Source organism: Hyperolius riggenbachi, chromosome 1 (assembly GCF_040937935.1).
Source record: "Hyperolius riggenbachi isolate aHypRig1 chromosome 1, aHypRig1.pri, whole genome shotgun sequence".
Taxonomy (NCBI): Eukaryota; Metazoa; Chordata; class Amphibia; order Anura; family Hyperoliidae; genus Hyperolius; species Hyperolius riggenbachi.
In genome coordinates this window covers 351,952,323-351,969,773 of record NC_090646.1, presented here as the reverse complement: position 1 = coordinate 351,969,773, position 17,451 = coordinate 351,952,323, and the positions used below count along the sequence as shown (strand labels likewise).

Below are 17,451 nucleotides of genomic sequence, written 5' to 3'. Positions count from 1 at the left end.
TAATTATCTGTAAATTGGAAAGTGATAGTTTTAAAACATTCTCCAAAGAATCCTTTACAATAAAAAGATTCTTTTTTTAAATGGAGAAAGAAAATTGCAGCTGCCTGGCTGCTGCCATGTTTATGCCACTAGACTGAGAAAATCAGCAAGGTAGTATCTGCAGAAGAAACTTATCCGCTCACAAAATCATCTGCAATCTTCTGTGATGTTCCACGCGAAGTGCTAAAATCTGCCCCTCAAAAGATGATCTTTTTCTTGAAGCCATTTGCAAATAAACCTTAAAAACAGGGTGTCTAAGAAACTCAGTTCAAACAGATGGGGTATTCAGGGGAGATGCACTGTATTTTAGTAATATTTAGATAGGCAGAGTCTCCGGGAGATGCTTTTGGTAGATAAACATTTGCAGATTCTCCCTAAATTATTTTTACACTGGGGAGACAAGACAATAGAGACAGAGCGTGGCAGGTGCAATTTGGACTTTTCAATGCATTGAAGGAAACAGAATGCGTGCATCTTCCGTCTATAGCAGCCTTTCTCAACCTTTCTACCCTGGAGGAACCCTGCAAATAACTTTTTGATCTCAAGGAACCCCTGCAAACAAAGTTTTGATCTCGAGGAACCCCTGCATTTATTTAGCAGGAAGAATGGTCCTTAAAAGTATGTGTGGCTGTTTATTTCACTACCCCCTATTACACTGCCACTCATTATACTGTCTCCTGACCCCCCAAATTAGTGCTTTTTGTTACAGTACCACCTATTATAGTGTGCTCTATATACTTCCCCCCACGTTGAGGGAAAATGCCAAGGAACCCCTGCAGAGTACTCAAGGAACCCTGGGGTTCCAGGGAACCCTGGTTGAGAAAGCCTGGTCTATAGCATATACATTTATTGCCAGTGTTCAACATTCAAGTGGATTCTGTGCATAGCATCATTCCATTGTTGCATAAACAGCTTGCAAATATTACAGAAGTGGTACCTTACAGTTCCTGGTACTAGCCTGTCAGCATAGGAGGTGGGAGTGCGGGGAAGATGTGGGCCTGGCGATGGCCGTTTCGCGTCCTTCTGGACGCTTGGTCACGCCGTGTTCCACTACGTAGTGGAACACGGCGTGACCAAGCGTCCAGGAGGACGCGAAATGGCCGTCGCCAGGCCCACATCTGCCCCGCACTCCCCACTTCTGTAATATTTGCAAGCTGTTTATACAACAATGAAATGATGCTATGCACAGAATCCACTTGAATGTTGAACACTGGCAATAAATGTATATGCTATAGACGGAAGATGCACGCATTCTGTTTCCTTCAATGCATTGTTCAAGTTTCTTCCTTCAACCATTAGAGCGTAGCACACGTCACACATAGCATATAGCCTGTCAGCAACAGATTGACCACTCTGGACACACCAAACTTGCTCAGAACATTGAAGCAACACACCTCTTAAAGGAGAAGTGCCACACCATTCTGTTTTCTTCTTTTTTATAACGCAATTTGGACTTTTGCAAGACAATGGCCCTGTCACTACAGAGTGAAATATAATGCAGACTATCTGCAGAGTCAATGCATATTTTTTAAGCATTTTGTAGAGATCACTCTAAAAAGTCGACAACTTGATACAGAGCCACTGTATTCTCATTTTTGGCATTTGTCACATGCAAACAAAAAAAAAATAGAAAAGAAATATTTGAAACTGTTGCAAAACGTCACTTGCTTTCAAGCAAAAAATGTTATACATTTATTAACAATTAATACACAAAGTGCTGATAGCAGTCTGTGGCAGTTGAGTTAGTTAGGGGGGGCTGCTGGGTTCCCCCACATCTAGAAGGGTGCAGAAGTGCAAATTCAATGCAATATCTTCATCACGGTATTTTTTTATGCTCGTTTGCAGGCTGTTCATGAGCTCTTTCAAAGATGGTGAGTGAGAGCGTGAACCGGTCGCAGATTCTGGTCTGGAGAAGGACAGCGAGGTACCGAATATGGATGGACTCTTAGGAGAAGGGGAGACAATTGCACTTTCTAGTGCCCCTGGTAAAGAGGTGTTGGTAAGATACTGAGGTAGACTGAGGGTAACATCTAGGGGTTCCTCTTCCAGCATCTGTTGCAGCTTTTCATTGAACCTGAAAGCAGACAGTGTATAAGACATGGTTTGATCAGGTTATATTATGCATAAAGAAATCTTCACAGTCTAGTATACATGGACTTGGGAGTTTGTAGTTTTGTAACTTCATTTTTAATGCAGCTTGTTGGGTTGAAGAAAATGGTCAGGGTGCACCTGGAAAAACTGACTTTAAGCTCTAGTCAATCTACATAAAAATAAAAATGAATGGGCAGCACGGTGGCGTAGTGGTTAGCGCTGTTGCCTTGCAGCGCTGGTTCCCCGGTTCGAATCCCAGCCAGGTCAACATCGACAAGGAGTTTGTATGTTCTCCCTGTGTCTGCGTGGGTTTCCTCTGGGCACTCTGGTTTCCTCCAACATCCCAAAAATATACAGATAAGTTAATTGGCTTCCCCCTAAATCAAGCTCATCAAAGTCAATGACTGAGCTCTACAGTTACTGGGGAAGACCAGCCCAAACTTTTATTTTAGTTTTGGACAGAGTAGGGAATGGCTGCAAATACCATCAGGGATTAATTGCAGTCTGTGTATTAGGGAGATTTACGCCTAACTTCCTCTCCAAACATAACAGTAGGATAGATAAAATTCCCCAAAGAAAGGCACCATCTCCCCTAACAGTTGTCACCACAGCTTTCCTTGTTAGATATTTACCCCCAGCTCGGATCTTGTGAGAACTGTATTTTGGAAGATTTCTTTCCCTGCTGTATTTCAGTACCAACTAGGACAGAAAGTGAGGCAAAAGGGGAACAATAGATAACAATAAACCTTGATAGTTTACAGTATTGACTTCAGTATCCGTAGAAAGAGTAAGGCCCCGTTCAGACTATGTGCATTCCTAGCCGTTTTTACAGAACGCATACGGGCAGACTTTGTGCATAGAAACGGCTACTAATGTTTTCTAATAGCCTCGTTTACATGTATGCGTATGAGACGCATACGTTTCTCATCCGCATTGCTGCACACAGTTCTGTGCGTCACGCACAGAAACAGCCGCAATGAAAGTCTATAGATGCGTATCAAAAACGCGTACTATTGCGTTTTTAGCGTACGTTTCCAATCATTCTTTTTGGTTTCCCGTGTGACTTGTGTGTGCAAAACGCAATAGAAAACGCATTTGAATGCATAGAAAATGCATACAAACGCATGCGTTTTTTACCTTGCGGTTTTTTAAATTTATACGCATTCTGCAAACGCTGACAGTCTGAACAGGGCCCAACAGCTTATAAAATACATAATGCCAGTACCTTAAAAAGCAGGTAAAGTTGGTCATGCAGGTGTATCAAATTACTGATCAGAGCTTGATTTTAAGTATGATTATAAATACACTAACTCTTAACATATTTAAAACACATCAATGGCAAGGTATCAATAAGTGTCGTGACATGCCCCATCCCCTAATATATGCATAGAAAACCATGCATATACAACAAAAAGGAAAAGTGTGATTACAGGCCTTCAATCACCATTAACATAGGGTTTTATTGTGAAAAAAAAAGTGACGACCAAGTGATGGTTAAAATCACAACCCAACTACAGTGAACTATTAACTAGAAGTATAATTTTATTAGTGTTCCTAATATTAGTTTGATATTATATGCAAAAAATGTATTTATATAAGAAGGTGATTAAAAAAATATGCAGAGATAGGTTATTAGCTCATATTCCAAACACACAAGTCTGATTATATACCAGGATGGGAGATCTGTGGGTGTGGCATTAATCTGTACAATGTTCCCCTATATATTGTAACTAGTGTTGAGTTGCTTGTAGTAACATTGACAACTCATAGACATACAGTGATGAATGCCATGACAGGGCGAATATGTAGAAGTAAATCCTAGCGGTCTAAAAAAATGTTAATCAACTTGTAATACTAATTGACACAATTCGCAGTTACATAGAATCCTCTTCCTCAACATGTCAAGTATTATCTTTCTTGTGGGCCAGTCAGGAATGGAAAAAAACAAATGAATATGCTGTCAAGTGGCCACTGAAGGCATCCCGGACCTAAGGTAAACCATTGTGTATACATCCGTTACCCCCGTGACAAGGAAGGGATAACTTATCTGTAAGGGTTCCACTTCCTGATCATAATTACTGGTACATCTATTGGCTATCACTGATCTATGGGCCATCAATGTTACCGTTATTACTACAAACAAGTCAATAAGTTATATCGGTGAAGATTGTACAGACTAACACCACACCCACAGACCTCTCATTGAATCTGTGCCAATGATTAGACAAATATATGTTGTGTGATCACATAGTACGTAACTTATGCATCAACTACTCTATAACATACATTTTTGTGCATATTTTATTAAAATAAAAAGTTGTACTTGTGAAGCCCTCTAGTGGCTCCTCAATTACGTGCGCCACTGCACAGCATCGCAGAGATGAGCCTGCATACCGCTCTGACGGGACACATGCCAGGGGATCAGACAGAACGAAAGGTAAACTAGAAATACCACTCTGGCGAGGGGCGGGGGACACATGCCAGGGCATCAGGCAGGACAAAAGTGAAACTAAAAATACCACTTGGGGAGGGGGTGGGGCGTCTGTTGAGTTGAGTTGGGGGAGGGGATCATATGCCAGGTGATGGGACGAGATAGCACACCCTATGCAGTGTTCTCCCCAGGGCTAATTAAGTGGGCGGGCCGCCCGGCTGTTTTAAGTCCCCGCCCCCTGCTGAGGTGCCCCATATGTCAACTTGGGGGTGCCCAGCAGGAGTTTGCTGAATATTAGTAATGCGCAGCCGCTCGATACGGCGGCCGTCATATTGTGGGCGGTGCTTGCTGCTAGTAAGCCCTAGCCTTGCTCAGCGTGCAGCTATTAACTGAAGCTGAGCTGTTGTCACATCACGACCCCCTGCCCAATCGCGCAATACAGCGGCCAACTTGTGGGCGGCACTCGCCGCTGGTAATCTTCAGCCTGCAGCTATGAGCAGAGGCTGAGCTGTCGGGAGAACACCGCCCCCTGCCCAATCACCTGGCAGGGGGCGTGTAATTGCATTCAAACAGCAGGGGGCCGGAGAGAGCTTGCGTAGCTCCGCCCCCTGCACGGGTAGTTTGAAAATGGTTTCCTCAGACTGGTTCGCTGGCTCCTGCTTTCTTTCTATCACCCAGGAGTTCCAGAGGAGCTGTGAGTGGCCCAGTATGATGATCTGTTTCAGCAGACCAAAGTATCAGGTTTATGGGTATGGATTATTCAGCAGGTTTGTTGTTTGCTTTCGCTTCATTTGCTGACAGCCTGAACCCTGACAAGATAACATTAACTTCACATTCACATACGTTAGGAGCTCTCCATATTTGATGGTAATTTTCAAGGTGTGTGTGTGTGTGTGTGTGTGTGTGTGTGTGTGTGTGTACAGTGGTTGTACATTGTGTGTGTGTGTATACAGTGGTTGTACATTGTGTGTGTGTGTACAGTGGTTGTACATTGTGTGTGCGTGTGCGTGTGTGTGTAGTATGGTTGTACATTGTGTGTGTGTAGTATGGTTGTACATTGCGTGTGTGTGTACAGTGTGTGTGTACAGTGTGTGTGTGTAGTGTGGTTGTACATTGTGTGTGTGTGTGTAGTATGGTTGTACATTGCATGTGTGTGTACAGTGTGTGTGTGTGTGTGTGTGTGTGTGTGTGTGTGTGTGTGTGTGTGTGTGTGTAGTGTGGTTGTAGTGTGTGTGTGTGTGTGTGTGTGTGTGTGTGTGTGTGTGTGTGTGTGTGTGTGTGTGTGTGTGTGTGTGTGTGTGTGTGTGTGTGTAGTATGGTTGTACATTGCATGTGTGTGTACAGTGTGGTTTTACATTGCATGTGTGTGTACAGTGTGGTTGTACATTGTATGTGTGTGTGTAGTGTGGTTGTACATTGTATGTGTGTGTGTAGTGTGGTTGTACATTATATGTGTGTGTGTGTGTAGTGTGGTTGTACATTGTATGTGTGTACAGTGTCTGTGTAGAGTGTGTGTGTGTGTGTGTGTGTCTGTGTAGAGTGTGTGTGTGTGTGTGTGTGTGTGTGTGTGTGTGTGTGTGTGTGTGTGTGTGTGTGTACATTGTGTGTGTACATTGTGTGTGTGCATGTGTTATTACATGTTGGAAGCAACACTTGTTTAATGTACGGGATGAACCGCCAGCCATCTTTAATGTATGAGATGTACCGTTAGCCATGCTTCATGTATCGGATGTACCGTTCGATGCCTTTCATGTTGGGGAGGTAGCATCTACCACACATGAAATGGAAAAATCAGCCCCCCCCCCTTAGGAAATCCAACACCACCCGGCTACTTTTTCATGCCACCCGGCTGGAAAAAAATTCTGGGGAGAACACTGCTATGACTTAAGTATAAGCCAAGACCCCCCTTTTGGGCTACTTTTTTGGTCCAAAAAACGGCTTATACTAGAGTATATATGGTATATGCTCTGGGTATGGCAATCACTGTAGTAATGTCTCCTTACCTTTCACTCTCTTGTTTCTCCACTAACAGGGCGCGTTGCAGTCGTAGCTGATAAGATTTCAGGTCATCTAACTGTTTCTGAGTATTTTCTGCATTTGCCACAAATGAAGACTCTGCAGCAGGAGGGGATTCTGAGGTGTGCTTCTTCTTGCTCGGAAAACTGCAGCATTGTTGAAAAAAAAAAACAACCAGTATAGACAAATTAAGATTTTAAAGTGTACAATGTGTGCCTATAATTTACTAGTTTGGGAAAAGGCTGATGAAACAGTTAAGAAACTGACAGTACATTTGACCAACCCAGTGATAATCCATAGGTCAGGGAACTGAAAAGATCTAAATGCATCTCTATTGGTATGCTCAATCGCATCAGGAGGCTGGTCTGTCCTCTGAATTCAGTACTATAAACAAACATTTTCTACTTCAGAGTATCCCCATCTCTATGCATTCACAGTGAACCAGAGACGAAGCACCCTCAATTTACTTTACTTTACACTATATATATATATATCAGTGGGAAAATTAGAGAAAACACCTACCCTGCTCTCTGTTTCATACTTCACCGCTCAGCCTGCTTCTTATCAGCCCTGATAAAATCCCCAACTGAGCATTCGGTCTGGCTTTGCTCAGGAATCATTATAGCTGAGTCTGTCTTCTCTGATGTCTTTTCAAGCCCAAGCCTGCTCCCTTCTGGCTCTGCTATAATGGCTCAGCTGTAATGATTCCTGAGCAAAGCCAGACTGAATACTCAGTCAGGGATTTTATCAGGGTTGATTCCCACTGATATATATGGTAAAGTACATGAGGGTGCTTTGTCTTTGGTTCACTTTAAGCACTTATTCTTTTAAGTATTTTCCTAGGAGATAAATTGGCATCTTCTCATTAACAACTTTTTAGCATTCTGCAATTGAAAAAGTACCGAAAAAATAGGTGGAAAAGTATTTTCTGAGCATTTTCTTGCTTGCTTAAAGGGACTCCGAGCAGTGCAGAAACTATGGAAAGATGCATATCATTTTAAAGCTCTCTTTCTCCTCTTTCCAATGATACATAAATCGCCGCCGTATGCCTTTTAGTTTTCGCTATTTTCGCGATTGAAATTGCCGCGGCTTACACAGGGCGACTTTTTCTGCTGAATGGAGCTGCTGACTTTAGGAAAAAGTCGCCCTGTGTAATACAATGTAACTATGGAAAGATGGATATCATTTTAAAGCTCTCTTTCTCCTCTTTCTGACGACCCCTAAATCGTCGCCCTACGCCTTTTAGTTTTCTCTATTTTCACGATCGAAATTGCAGCCGCGGCAATTTCAATTGCGAAAATAGCGAAAACTAAAAAGCGTAGGGTGGCGGTTTATATATCATTGGAAAGAGGAGAAAGAGAGCTTTAAAATGTACCAGAGACAGCAGGAAAAAAAGCTTTGATACTTTCCCGTGGCTGCCTCTAGCCCTATAAGTACGTGAGAGTCCCTCGCCTTCTTCCCGCAGTGTGCCATTCAGCCACAATCAGCCCCGGTAACTGGTTCAGTCGCGTCAGTCGGGGTCTATCAAATGTTTAGTTGTTGCAGTCTCTGATTTCCCTTAAAATTTATTTTATGATAAAGGGTGAAAATATCTCCTAGAGCAGGGGTAGGGAACCTATGGCTCAGGAGCCGGATGTGGCACTTTTGATGGCTGCATCTGGCTCACAGACAAATCAGTAGAAGTTGATTCACTAAGCTACACTGCACAAGCAGCACAGCTTAGTGTGACAGCGCAAGTAGAATTTTCAAAGTAGGCACGCCACTGCTGTAGCATGCACTACTCAACTTACTCGCGCTCTCCCCAAAACTAATGGCCACTCCAATTGTCCCACCCTGGACCCTCTCAGGTCAAGTGACTTTGTAGGACAAGATCCCTGCACTTTGATTGGCCCAATAGGCTGTCTGTCACTTGAAAGGCAGCCTATTGGGCCAAAGTGTGGGGATATCGTCCTACAAAGTGAATCAACCCCCAAGGCAGCTAGCTAATTGTACAAGCTGTTAGTTGGTAATTCTCCTGTCTGGCTCTCGGGGAAATTGTTGATACCCAAGAGAAGCTGAAGACGTGTTTGACACTTCTGCTGCCTGGAGGATCAACTGTGTACACATCACTATGGCAACAGGGACGTCAGCCCTCTGTTGCATATGCACACTGTCCCAGTTTGAAACATATTGTATGGCTCCCACGGAATTGCATTTTAAAATATGTGGCGTTTATGGCTCTATCAGCCAAAAAGGTTCCTGACCCTGTCCTAGAGCAAACCTTGGATATAAAGAGAAATGAATAAGGGGCTTAGCGTCTTGTTCTCTCTAGACCCTTTCTCTAGCCTATTCAGGAAGGACAGTGAGCGTTTGTCTGCTACAAGGGATGTAGTAGAACTTCCGGCTCTGACTGTTGACGCGTATGCCAATGGAACGCACCAGAATGCAGGTGGAAGCCAGACAAGTTAACCCCCAACTTCCTGCTCTCGCCTTCCATGCCCTGCAGGATGCTCTCGCTTTGTTTGTAGAATGATTCTAAAAATCAATATCATAGCTATCAGAGCTCTATGTCAACTTCAAGCCTTGCTTGAGGAGCAACCTGTGGTTTAGATTTTGGAGTACTGGTGCCGCTCTGAACACTGCGAGCCTGCTATGTTTTTGTTGGCATTGCAGCTAACTGGTGGATGGTGCTGTTTGGGACCCAGGCGGAAACACAAATGATCTGTAAATGATGTGGAGGAAGGTCGGCACTACTATACGGGTTCATTTATTATGCAACGTGCAGTGTGATAAACACGACGCAAATATGTCCAAACACTAAGGAATGCAAAGGAGTGTGCACATACCAATCCAATCGGGCAAGTATCTGCGGTGGGTCTAGGGCACTGGAAGCCTACTACACTACTTGGTCAGAGCACGCTGGCGACACCATCCAGCATAGTGGGCACCGGCAGCTGCTATCCTAATAGCCTCGTCTAAAGGTGCAGTGCCAACAACCCTTCAGCTTCCTTCACATGGAACAAGAAGTGATGTCTCGGCTGAGCGGCGGCCACAAGACATGGTTTGTGTCACATGGGCCGGCTTGTGGGGGGAACTAGGTAAACACAGAGGCAGTCGGGTGGGGAAAAAATGGTCCTATTATGCTGCACTTTATTTACTGCTATTACAGTTGTGTAATACTGACTTATTTTTTTATGTGCACACAAATGCTTACTGCTGAACGAAGGGCCCTTTTCCACTAGCAAGCGTTATCGCAAGTGCAAATCACGCAAGCTGTTTTTTCCACTATCTGCATTTGCGCCGTACAGGCATTGGGAACGTAGCACAATCGCGACAAGAATCGTGCCAGCCGGCCATCGTGATACCGGCAAAAAACGCATTGCGATAGTGGAAAATGAGCACCACGATATTATCGTGGTGCTCTAGCAATCAGCAAAACGGCCGCAATAGACTTTTTGAATCGTATCGCAGCCAGTGGAAAAGGGCCCTTAGGGCAAGATTTGCCTAGAGGCAACTTCCCATTATGGACTATTTGTACTGGGGCCAAAAGATCACTGACAGAATTGATTAATATGATTCAGTCAGCCAGAAATTGTGACCAGTTTGTGTATGGTCACTTTAAGACCTCTCTACAGTTATTTGTATCAATTGGCTGTCTAGTCGGCCTGGTCATAATAAAAACCACATAAAGTTTGTCAAGAGATATTCTCCTCATGTTGCCATGGCAATACTGGTGCAGTTATTGCTTACCTTTCATTCTCCTGTGTGTCAGATAACTGAAAGAAACTTAGACTTGAGGCGAGACTCTTCCTATTTTCATGGCCTTTTTGTGTCTTTGCTTCATGTGACAAAGACTGCCCTGTTCGAGGTAGCTGGACTGTACGCTTCCTTTTGCATGGGAAGCTGCAATGTATAAAAGCATATAGCACAGTGGTTTAAACAAGAGTAGTATGCCATTTTTTTTGGGGGGGGGGAGGGGGGGGGCAATAGCAATATGGACCACCGAGTGTGTCTCAGCCCTTCCCCACTAGAACTTGGGGCAAAAGGGACCCCACATCGCTGCCACTGAAATCTATCTAAATCCCCCCCCTAACACCCCCCTCCCTCTCCCCCGCAAAACCATTACTTTTTTGGTCGTGGATTTTGCTGCTGTTGGAGGCAGAGCTATGAGCCGCAGCTCTGCCTCCTTACGCGTCTATCAGTGGCGTATCTCCGCCTCTCCCCCGCCCCTTTCAGTTAAGGAAGACTGAGAGGGGCGGGGGAGAGGCGGCGATCCGGGCTGATAGACGTGCTGAGAGGCAGAGCTGCGGCTCATAGCTCTGCCTCTCATGGAAGTGCTGCCCGGATTGCCCCCCGGGAGTTAGGGGGGGGATTTGGTTAGATTACAGCGGTGGGGATGCGGCGGTTTAGGTAGGGCAATAAACACATTTTTTAAATAAAAAGATGATTTTTACGAGACTTCAGAGTCTCTTTAAAGTGGTATGAAACTCAGCAATAAACTGCAATGGCAGCTTTCAGAGCAGATAAACTGTACTTCTGTACTTTGGGATTTGTAAATGGACGATACTTTTTTTTTTTTTATTAATCATTATGTCAGAGTTTAATCCCGCTTTAAATTACTGGACCAAACTACCCTTGTACTACTAAATTAATCCAGAAATTGTTTACACGGCATCAGGAAATTTTCATAATCCTAGTATTACATGATATAGAAGACTATATTTTATATTCCATCTAAGTGTTAAATATAACTATTATTAAACTAATTGTTTAACAGGGCATCATGTTTCCCATTGCTTACCAGGCATGGAATGCTCCAATCTGAAAGAGGCCTTCTTTTTCCCCATGTCTGTTTACAGCTGTCTTGAGAAAATCAACTCAAGTATACAGTACAGCTAGGACAACTAGGATTAAGATAACAGCCTCAGCACATGCACCTCTAAAACCAAAATGTACTCTTGAAGCTACTGTTTCCATCTCCCAGGCCCAGATTCATGTTTGTATGTTCATTATCATGAATGTAAATAATCACCTCTCACTAGCAGCCAGCACCTCTTTATCCGTGTTGAGGCATGCCTTTATCCATGTTTCGGGCATTCCAAAGTGTTCCAAATCCTCCTCAAAGAAATATACATAAAGGTCCTCTAAAGAGCCTATGGGGGAGGGGGAAAATATGAAGTAGGTTAGTAATGATCATATGCATAATTACATGAGTGAAGCAATATACATTCTTGAAAATAAATGGACACAAAATATATACAAAAAGGAAAATGTAAAGAGAAGACCTTAAAGGATAGATCAGGCAAATTACTCAAAAACAGATTTACTTACCTGGGGCTTTCTCTAGCCCCTGGAAGCTTGTGTGTCCCTCACCGCAGCTCCGCTCTCGGCGGGTCGCCTGCCCCCCGCCCCCCTCCCCCCCCCCCCCTCCCTGTAGCAGCTGCCGACCTGGCACTACGCATGCTTGCGGCCGCTCCACTCGCATTCACGCTGCCATTGCCAGGATCGTTCTGCGTTCAGCTGCTACGGCCCCCTGGCGACCCGCTGAGAGCTGCAGCAAGGGACGCACAAGCTTCCAGGGGCTGGAGGAAGCCCCAACGTAAGTAAATCTGTTTGAGTAATTGCTTGATATTTCCTTTAAAGAGGATTTGTAAGGAAGAAAGGGGGCCCTGTGGGATACTTACCTAGGGAGGGGGAAGCCTCTGGATCCTAATGAGGCTTCCCGTCTTCTTCAGACCCGGGGATCCAGTTGGCAGCCCCCAAACAGCGTGCAGCAATATTTACCAAGCCTCGCTCCTGTGCAGCTGCAGTACAAGCTTCCCCTCGGGCTCTGATGGAACTAGCCCAGCCCGATCGGGTCTGCTCTACAGGGCAGGCAACTTGTGAGTTGAGTGGACCTGATCAGGCTTGGCTATTTCCACCTGAGCCCGAGGGAAAGCTTGTACTGCAGCTGCACAGGAGCGAGGCTTGGTAAATATTGCCGCGTGCTGAAGCCCCTACTGTGCCTGCGCTGAACACCATCTTGTTGGCAGATTTTTGGGGGCTGACAACGCTGGATCCTCAAATCTGAAGAGGATGGGGAAGCCCCATTAGGATCCAGAGGCTTCCACCTCCTGAAGTAAGCAGGGCTGTGGAGTCAGTACAAAAATCCACAGACTCAGACTCCTCAGTTTAGGATTCCACCGACTCCGACTCCTCTAATTTGCATATTACAATCTTGTTGATTGAAAGTATGTAACATGAAATTTGTCTCTTTACTGCCAATGCTTAGGAATTTTAAAAGACAACTGAAGTGAGAAGGATATGGAGACTGCCATATTTATTCCCTTTAGTCATAGTCTAAAACTAGTCCTTGGTAAGAGTACTTGTAGAAGGTACAGACAGGAACAAAGAACATCTATCAGGCCCTAGACAATATAACTGTGGGTACATGTAAGAGTGATGTGCAGGTACTCTGCAGGGGAAGAAGGAGATTCTTCCTCTATTACACATTCTTCATATACAATCTGAACCAGGTTTATGGGTGATAGACAACACCTCTGTGTTCAATGTGCACAACATTCTCAGTGGATTCTCTGCAGCTCTGTGGGGAGTGCATATGTAGCGTATAGTACTACTGTGTAACAAAGTAAACCTGAGACAGATGAAATTAAAGTTTGATACATACCTGGGGCTTCCTCCAGCCCCCTTCAGGCTAATTAGTCCCTCGCTGTCCTCCTCCGCCACCTGGATCTTCTGCTATGAGTCCAGGTACTTGAGCCAGTCGGGCGTAGTGCGCATGCACACACTCCGCCGGCAGGAGCATACTACACCTGTGCAGCACTATTGCGCAGGTGCAGAATGTTCCTGGCTGTGGGAGCGGCATGCGGCCGGACTGCGCTGACTGGCTGAATTACCAGGACTCATAGCAGAAGATCCAGGTGGGGGAGGTGGACAGCGAGGGACTAATTAGCCTGAAGGGGGCTGGAAGAAGCCCCAGGTATGTATAAAACTTTACTTTTCATCCTTCTCAGGTACCATTTAATTCGTAGTCACCAAACCAAATTTTAACAACATAAATTATTTGATTTCATGAGCAAAGAGAGTGCGTACATTTGCATAAATCAGAATTATTTCCATCTCATTGACCATCTCTATTAGTGACACGGCTACACATCAGGCTTCATACTTACAGCATAGATGTTATTTCGTATATATGAGATTCCTGTGTACACATCATATATACAGTCACAATCAGATGTGTATATCTGACTTTAAAAATACGGGGACTGCTTTACTGAAGCAGCACAAGTAACTAATTTTGATTGGTTTATTTCATTTTTGTGGACTAAGCACAGCTATTACTGTATGTATACATTATTTATGATCACTATTATCTGAGAAATAGAACATTTTATCATATTTTCTATTTTCATTACAGTTGAAATTCATTAGGAGTCTGAGTCGGTGCATTTTTTCCCGACTCAGACTCCAGGCACCCAGAATTGCCCCGACTCCGACTCCACAGCCCTGGAAGTAAGTACCCTATAGGGGCACTTTTTCCTCTACAGATTCTGTTCTCACTGTAGAACGATGTTTACCCAGCCTATGTTGTGCAGCCATGCATGTATCAAATTGTACCAGCTTTAAATAAAAATAATAAACCACCTCCCATGATGCTTTGCACACACTGGTAAATTTACACCAGTGTGAGAAGGGGTCAAAGACCCCTTATGCTGTAATATGCAGCCAAAAGTGCCCCTCAGACCCCCCTTCCCCCCAAAGAAAAGATAGCCACCCTCTGTTTAGATAGCCAAGGTGTCACCCGCCCCCTCCCCCACACATATGGTGTGTCTCTTGTACAGGGCATTGGGGTCAGTGGAAGTATGTAGCTTCCTACTGCATCCCCATCCTCAATACCTCCACAGTCAAGTCAGCACCATCCGTTGTATTAAAGCTCATTATTGGATAAAAAGTAGCATGCAGTTGATGATGTCTGTCATGCTACATTTTATCCAATAAAGAGCTTTAATACAACAGATGGTGCTGACTTGACTGTGGAGGAGTTGCTGGAATGTCTGGAGTGCAGAGACACTGCAAGTCACAGCACATCATCTTTCGCCTCCTTGGGTGCTTGCTACACACTGATCTTCTATCCCCATCCTCAATACTCATAGACCTGCAGATCAATGGCGACCCAAAGCGAAGAGAGCAGTGCAGAGTAACCGTGCAACAAACTTCAAAAACAGGAAGTGAGCAAAGACCTCACTTTTGCACCTGAAGTGTGGTCCATGGTCACTGCGCCGCTCTCCTCTCTGTTCACATTGCCACTGATCTGGTGTCTGTGTGTTAGTGACAGGGTGGACTGGCAACATGGGAGGCCCATGCTATGGGTGAGGCCCCAAGCAGCCGCTTGGTTTGCCTGGGCCGAGCAGCACTCCTGTTATTTCAGTAAAAACTAGAATAAAAGTTTTGTAATAAGATAGGCCTTTTCATCACAAACACAGAAACAAGGGTAGCCATGCTCATCATACTGGGACCAGGTTTTTAACCACTTGAGGACCCACCCTTTACCCCCCCTTAAGGACCAGCGCTGGTTTGAGTGATCTGTGCTGGGTGGGCTCTGCAGCCCCCAGCACAGATCAGCGTGCAGGCAGGGAGATCAGATTGCCCCCCTTTTTTCCCCCCTATGGGGATGATGTGCTGGGGGGGTCTGATCTCTCCTGCCTGCTGTGGGTGGCGGGGGGGGGCACCTCAAAGCCCCCCTCCGCGGCGAAATCCTCCCCCTCCCTCTCCTACCTGGCCCCCTCCTGGAGATCCGGCTGCACAGGACGCTATCCGTCCTGTGCAGCCAGTGACAGGCTGTCTCCTGTCACATGGCGGCGATCCCCGGCCGCTGATTGGCCGGGGATCGCCGATCTGCCTTACGGCGCTGCTGCGCAGCAGCGCCGTACAAATGTAAACAAAGCGGATTATTTCCGCTTGTGTTTACATCTAGCCTGCGAGCCGCCATCGGCGGCCCGCAGGCTATTCACGGAGCCCCCCGCCGTGATTTGACAGGAAGCAGCCGCTCGTACGAGCGGCTGCTTCCTGATTAATTAGGCTGCAGCTGGCGACGCAGTACTGCGTCGCTGGTCCTGCAGCTGCCACTTTGCCGACGCACGTTATGAGTGTGCGGTCGGCAAGTGGTTAAAGGACATCCGAGGTGAAAATAAGCTGATGAGAAAAACAATTGCATCTATCCTCAGTCTCCTAAAAATGACTTTTCTAGGTATCCCACAGTTTTATTTTATATGTAAATCTAGTTTTTACTGTTTCATTGTCTCTGCTCAATGACACCTTCATTGAAGTATGCCAGAGCTCAAATCTATGAATTAGACCCTTTTTATCCCTTTCTTGCTCTCAGAAGCCATTTACTGACAGGAAAGTGTTTTATGGCTGTAATTACTTATCAGTGAGGGTTATGCTATAGTCTGACCGAGTCAAACCCGGTCTGCCCCGGCAGAAACTGTCACTTGCATACCTGATGTTTAACTTTTTCAGGCAGAGAAATAAAAAAATAAAAAAAAAGCACACAGCATAGTTATTTGTGTGTTTGATACTGTACATACACATGTCTATCTCATCATGTCACATGTCACCTCGGTTGTCCTTTAAGAGGAAGGCAGGTCCTATGGAGAGTGGTCAATTAACGTGAAATCATTAACTCTCTGCACTCAACATACACAAAATGGATTGTATGCATTAACATTCTGTACTGGACCCTTTCACCAGCATTAAGGTTCCCCCCATCGAAAAAGTCCCTTGTCTACTGTACCAGTCAGCAAACATTTCATGCTTATGAACCCGAAATTCATGCTGAGGAACGGTCAGGTTTTACATGCAGAGAACACACACATGCACATAAATCAGTCTCATGCTGTGAATCTCAGGTTCATGAGCAGGAATGAACTGGTATACGTAGAGTAGGGACCAGTTCTACACAGGGACCCCTAATGCTGATGCAGAATGTTGTGAAATGCCTAGGCAAGGAACACACTTGCAGGGCCATTTTCCCCTGCGTTTCCCAGGCTTCCGTCGGGTTTTGCGGTCGCGTCTAACGCGTGCGTTTTTCCGCGTGCGTTTCCGCGTTTATGCGATTGCATGGCATGTAGTGCCATGCAATGTGCGGGAAAAAGCAGAAAACTGTGCGGGTACAAAACGCGGAAAAAACGCGAACGCAAACGCGCACAAACGCATGCGGCACAGCGTTTCCTGAGCTAGGTTATTAATTTCAATAGCCTTTAAAATCGTGCGCGTTTTGCCGTTCGCGGCAAAACGCGCAAAAACGCATGTAGTGTGTTCCCTGCCTCATGATTATTTCTTTACATAAGCAGTGTTATAGCTGTACCGTTTAATTGTTTCTGGACCAGCGTGGTTGAAATCTACGTCCTGCTTGTGGCTGCCCGGCTCTGACAGGATGTAGATTTCAACAATCATCGCCGCGAGGTCCCGCCACAACCCACTCACCCTGCTGTCAGTATGAGTCGTGTGAGCCGGTAAGGAGTTGATTTCATTGGTTCCTGACCCAGTCATCACCGTAAGCCAATCCTATTGGCTTACATTGATGGACAGGGTCAAGAGCCAATGGAAGCGGCTCCTGACCGACGCACAGAGCTATGCCTTCATAGAGAAGGCAGTGAGAGGGACCTGCGGCAATAGGAGAGTGACGGATCAGTGCGGCGATTTGTCAGTAAGCACCGTTTCACGGTACCAGCAGTCTCTGGTCCTTAAAGTGAACCAGAGACGAATCACCCTCATTTATTTTACCATATATATATGTGGGAACATTAGAGAAAACACCTACCCTGCTCTCTGTTTCATTTTTAACTGTTCAGCTTGCTTCTTATCAGCCCTGATAAAATCCCCCGACTGAG

The 17,451-nt window shown here is 45.2% G+C and overlaps 1 protein-coding gene across 2 annotated transcripts in view; it reads right to left on the bottom strand.

The window, feature by feature from the left end:
* Positions 1-1,703: 1,703 nt before the first annotated feature.
* The window catches only part of MCM3AP (minichromosome maintenance complex component 3 associated protein), a 121,697-nt gene continuing 105,949 nt past the window's right edge, over positions 1,704-17,451 (bottom strand). For both annotated transcript variants that reach the window (XM_068234115.1, XM_068234116.1), the window contains exons 26-29: positions 11,589-11,709; positions 10,307-10,459; positions 6,565-6,723; positions 1,704-2,113 (exon numbers count right to left, since the gene is read on the bottom strand). In XM_068234115.1, the coding sequence (XP_068090216.1) occupies positions 1,786-2,113; positions 6,565-6,723; positions 10,307-10,459; positions 11,589-11,709 (761 nt within the window). In that variant the 3' untranslated portion in view covers positions 1,704-1,785. The remainder of the gene's footprint in view (positions 2,114-6,564; positions 6,724-10,306; positions 10,460-11,588; positions 11,710-17,451) is intronic.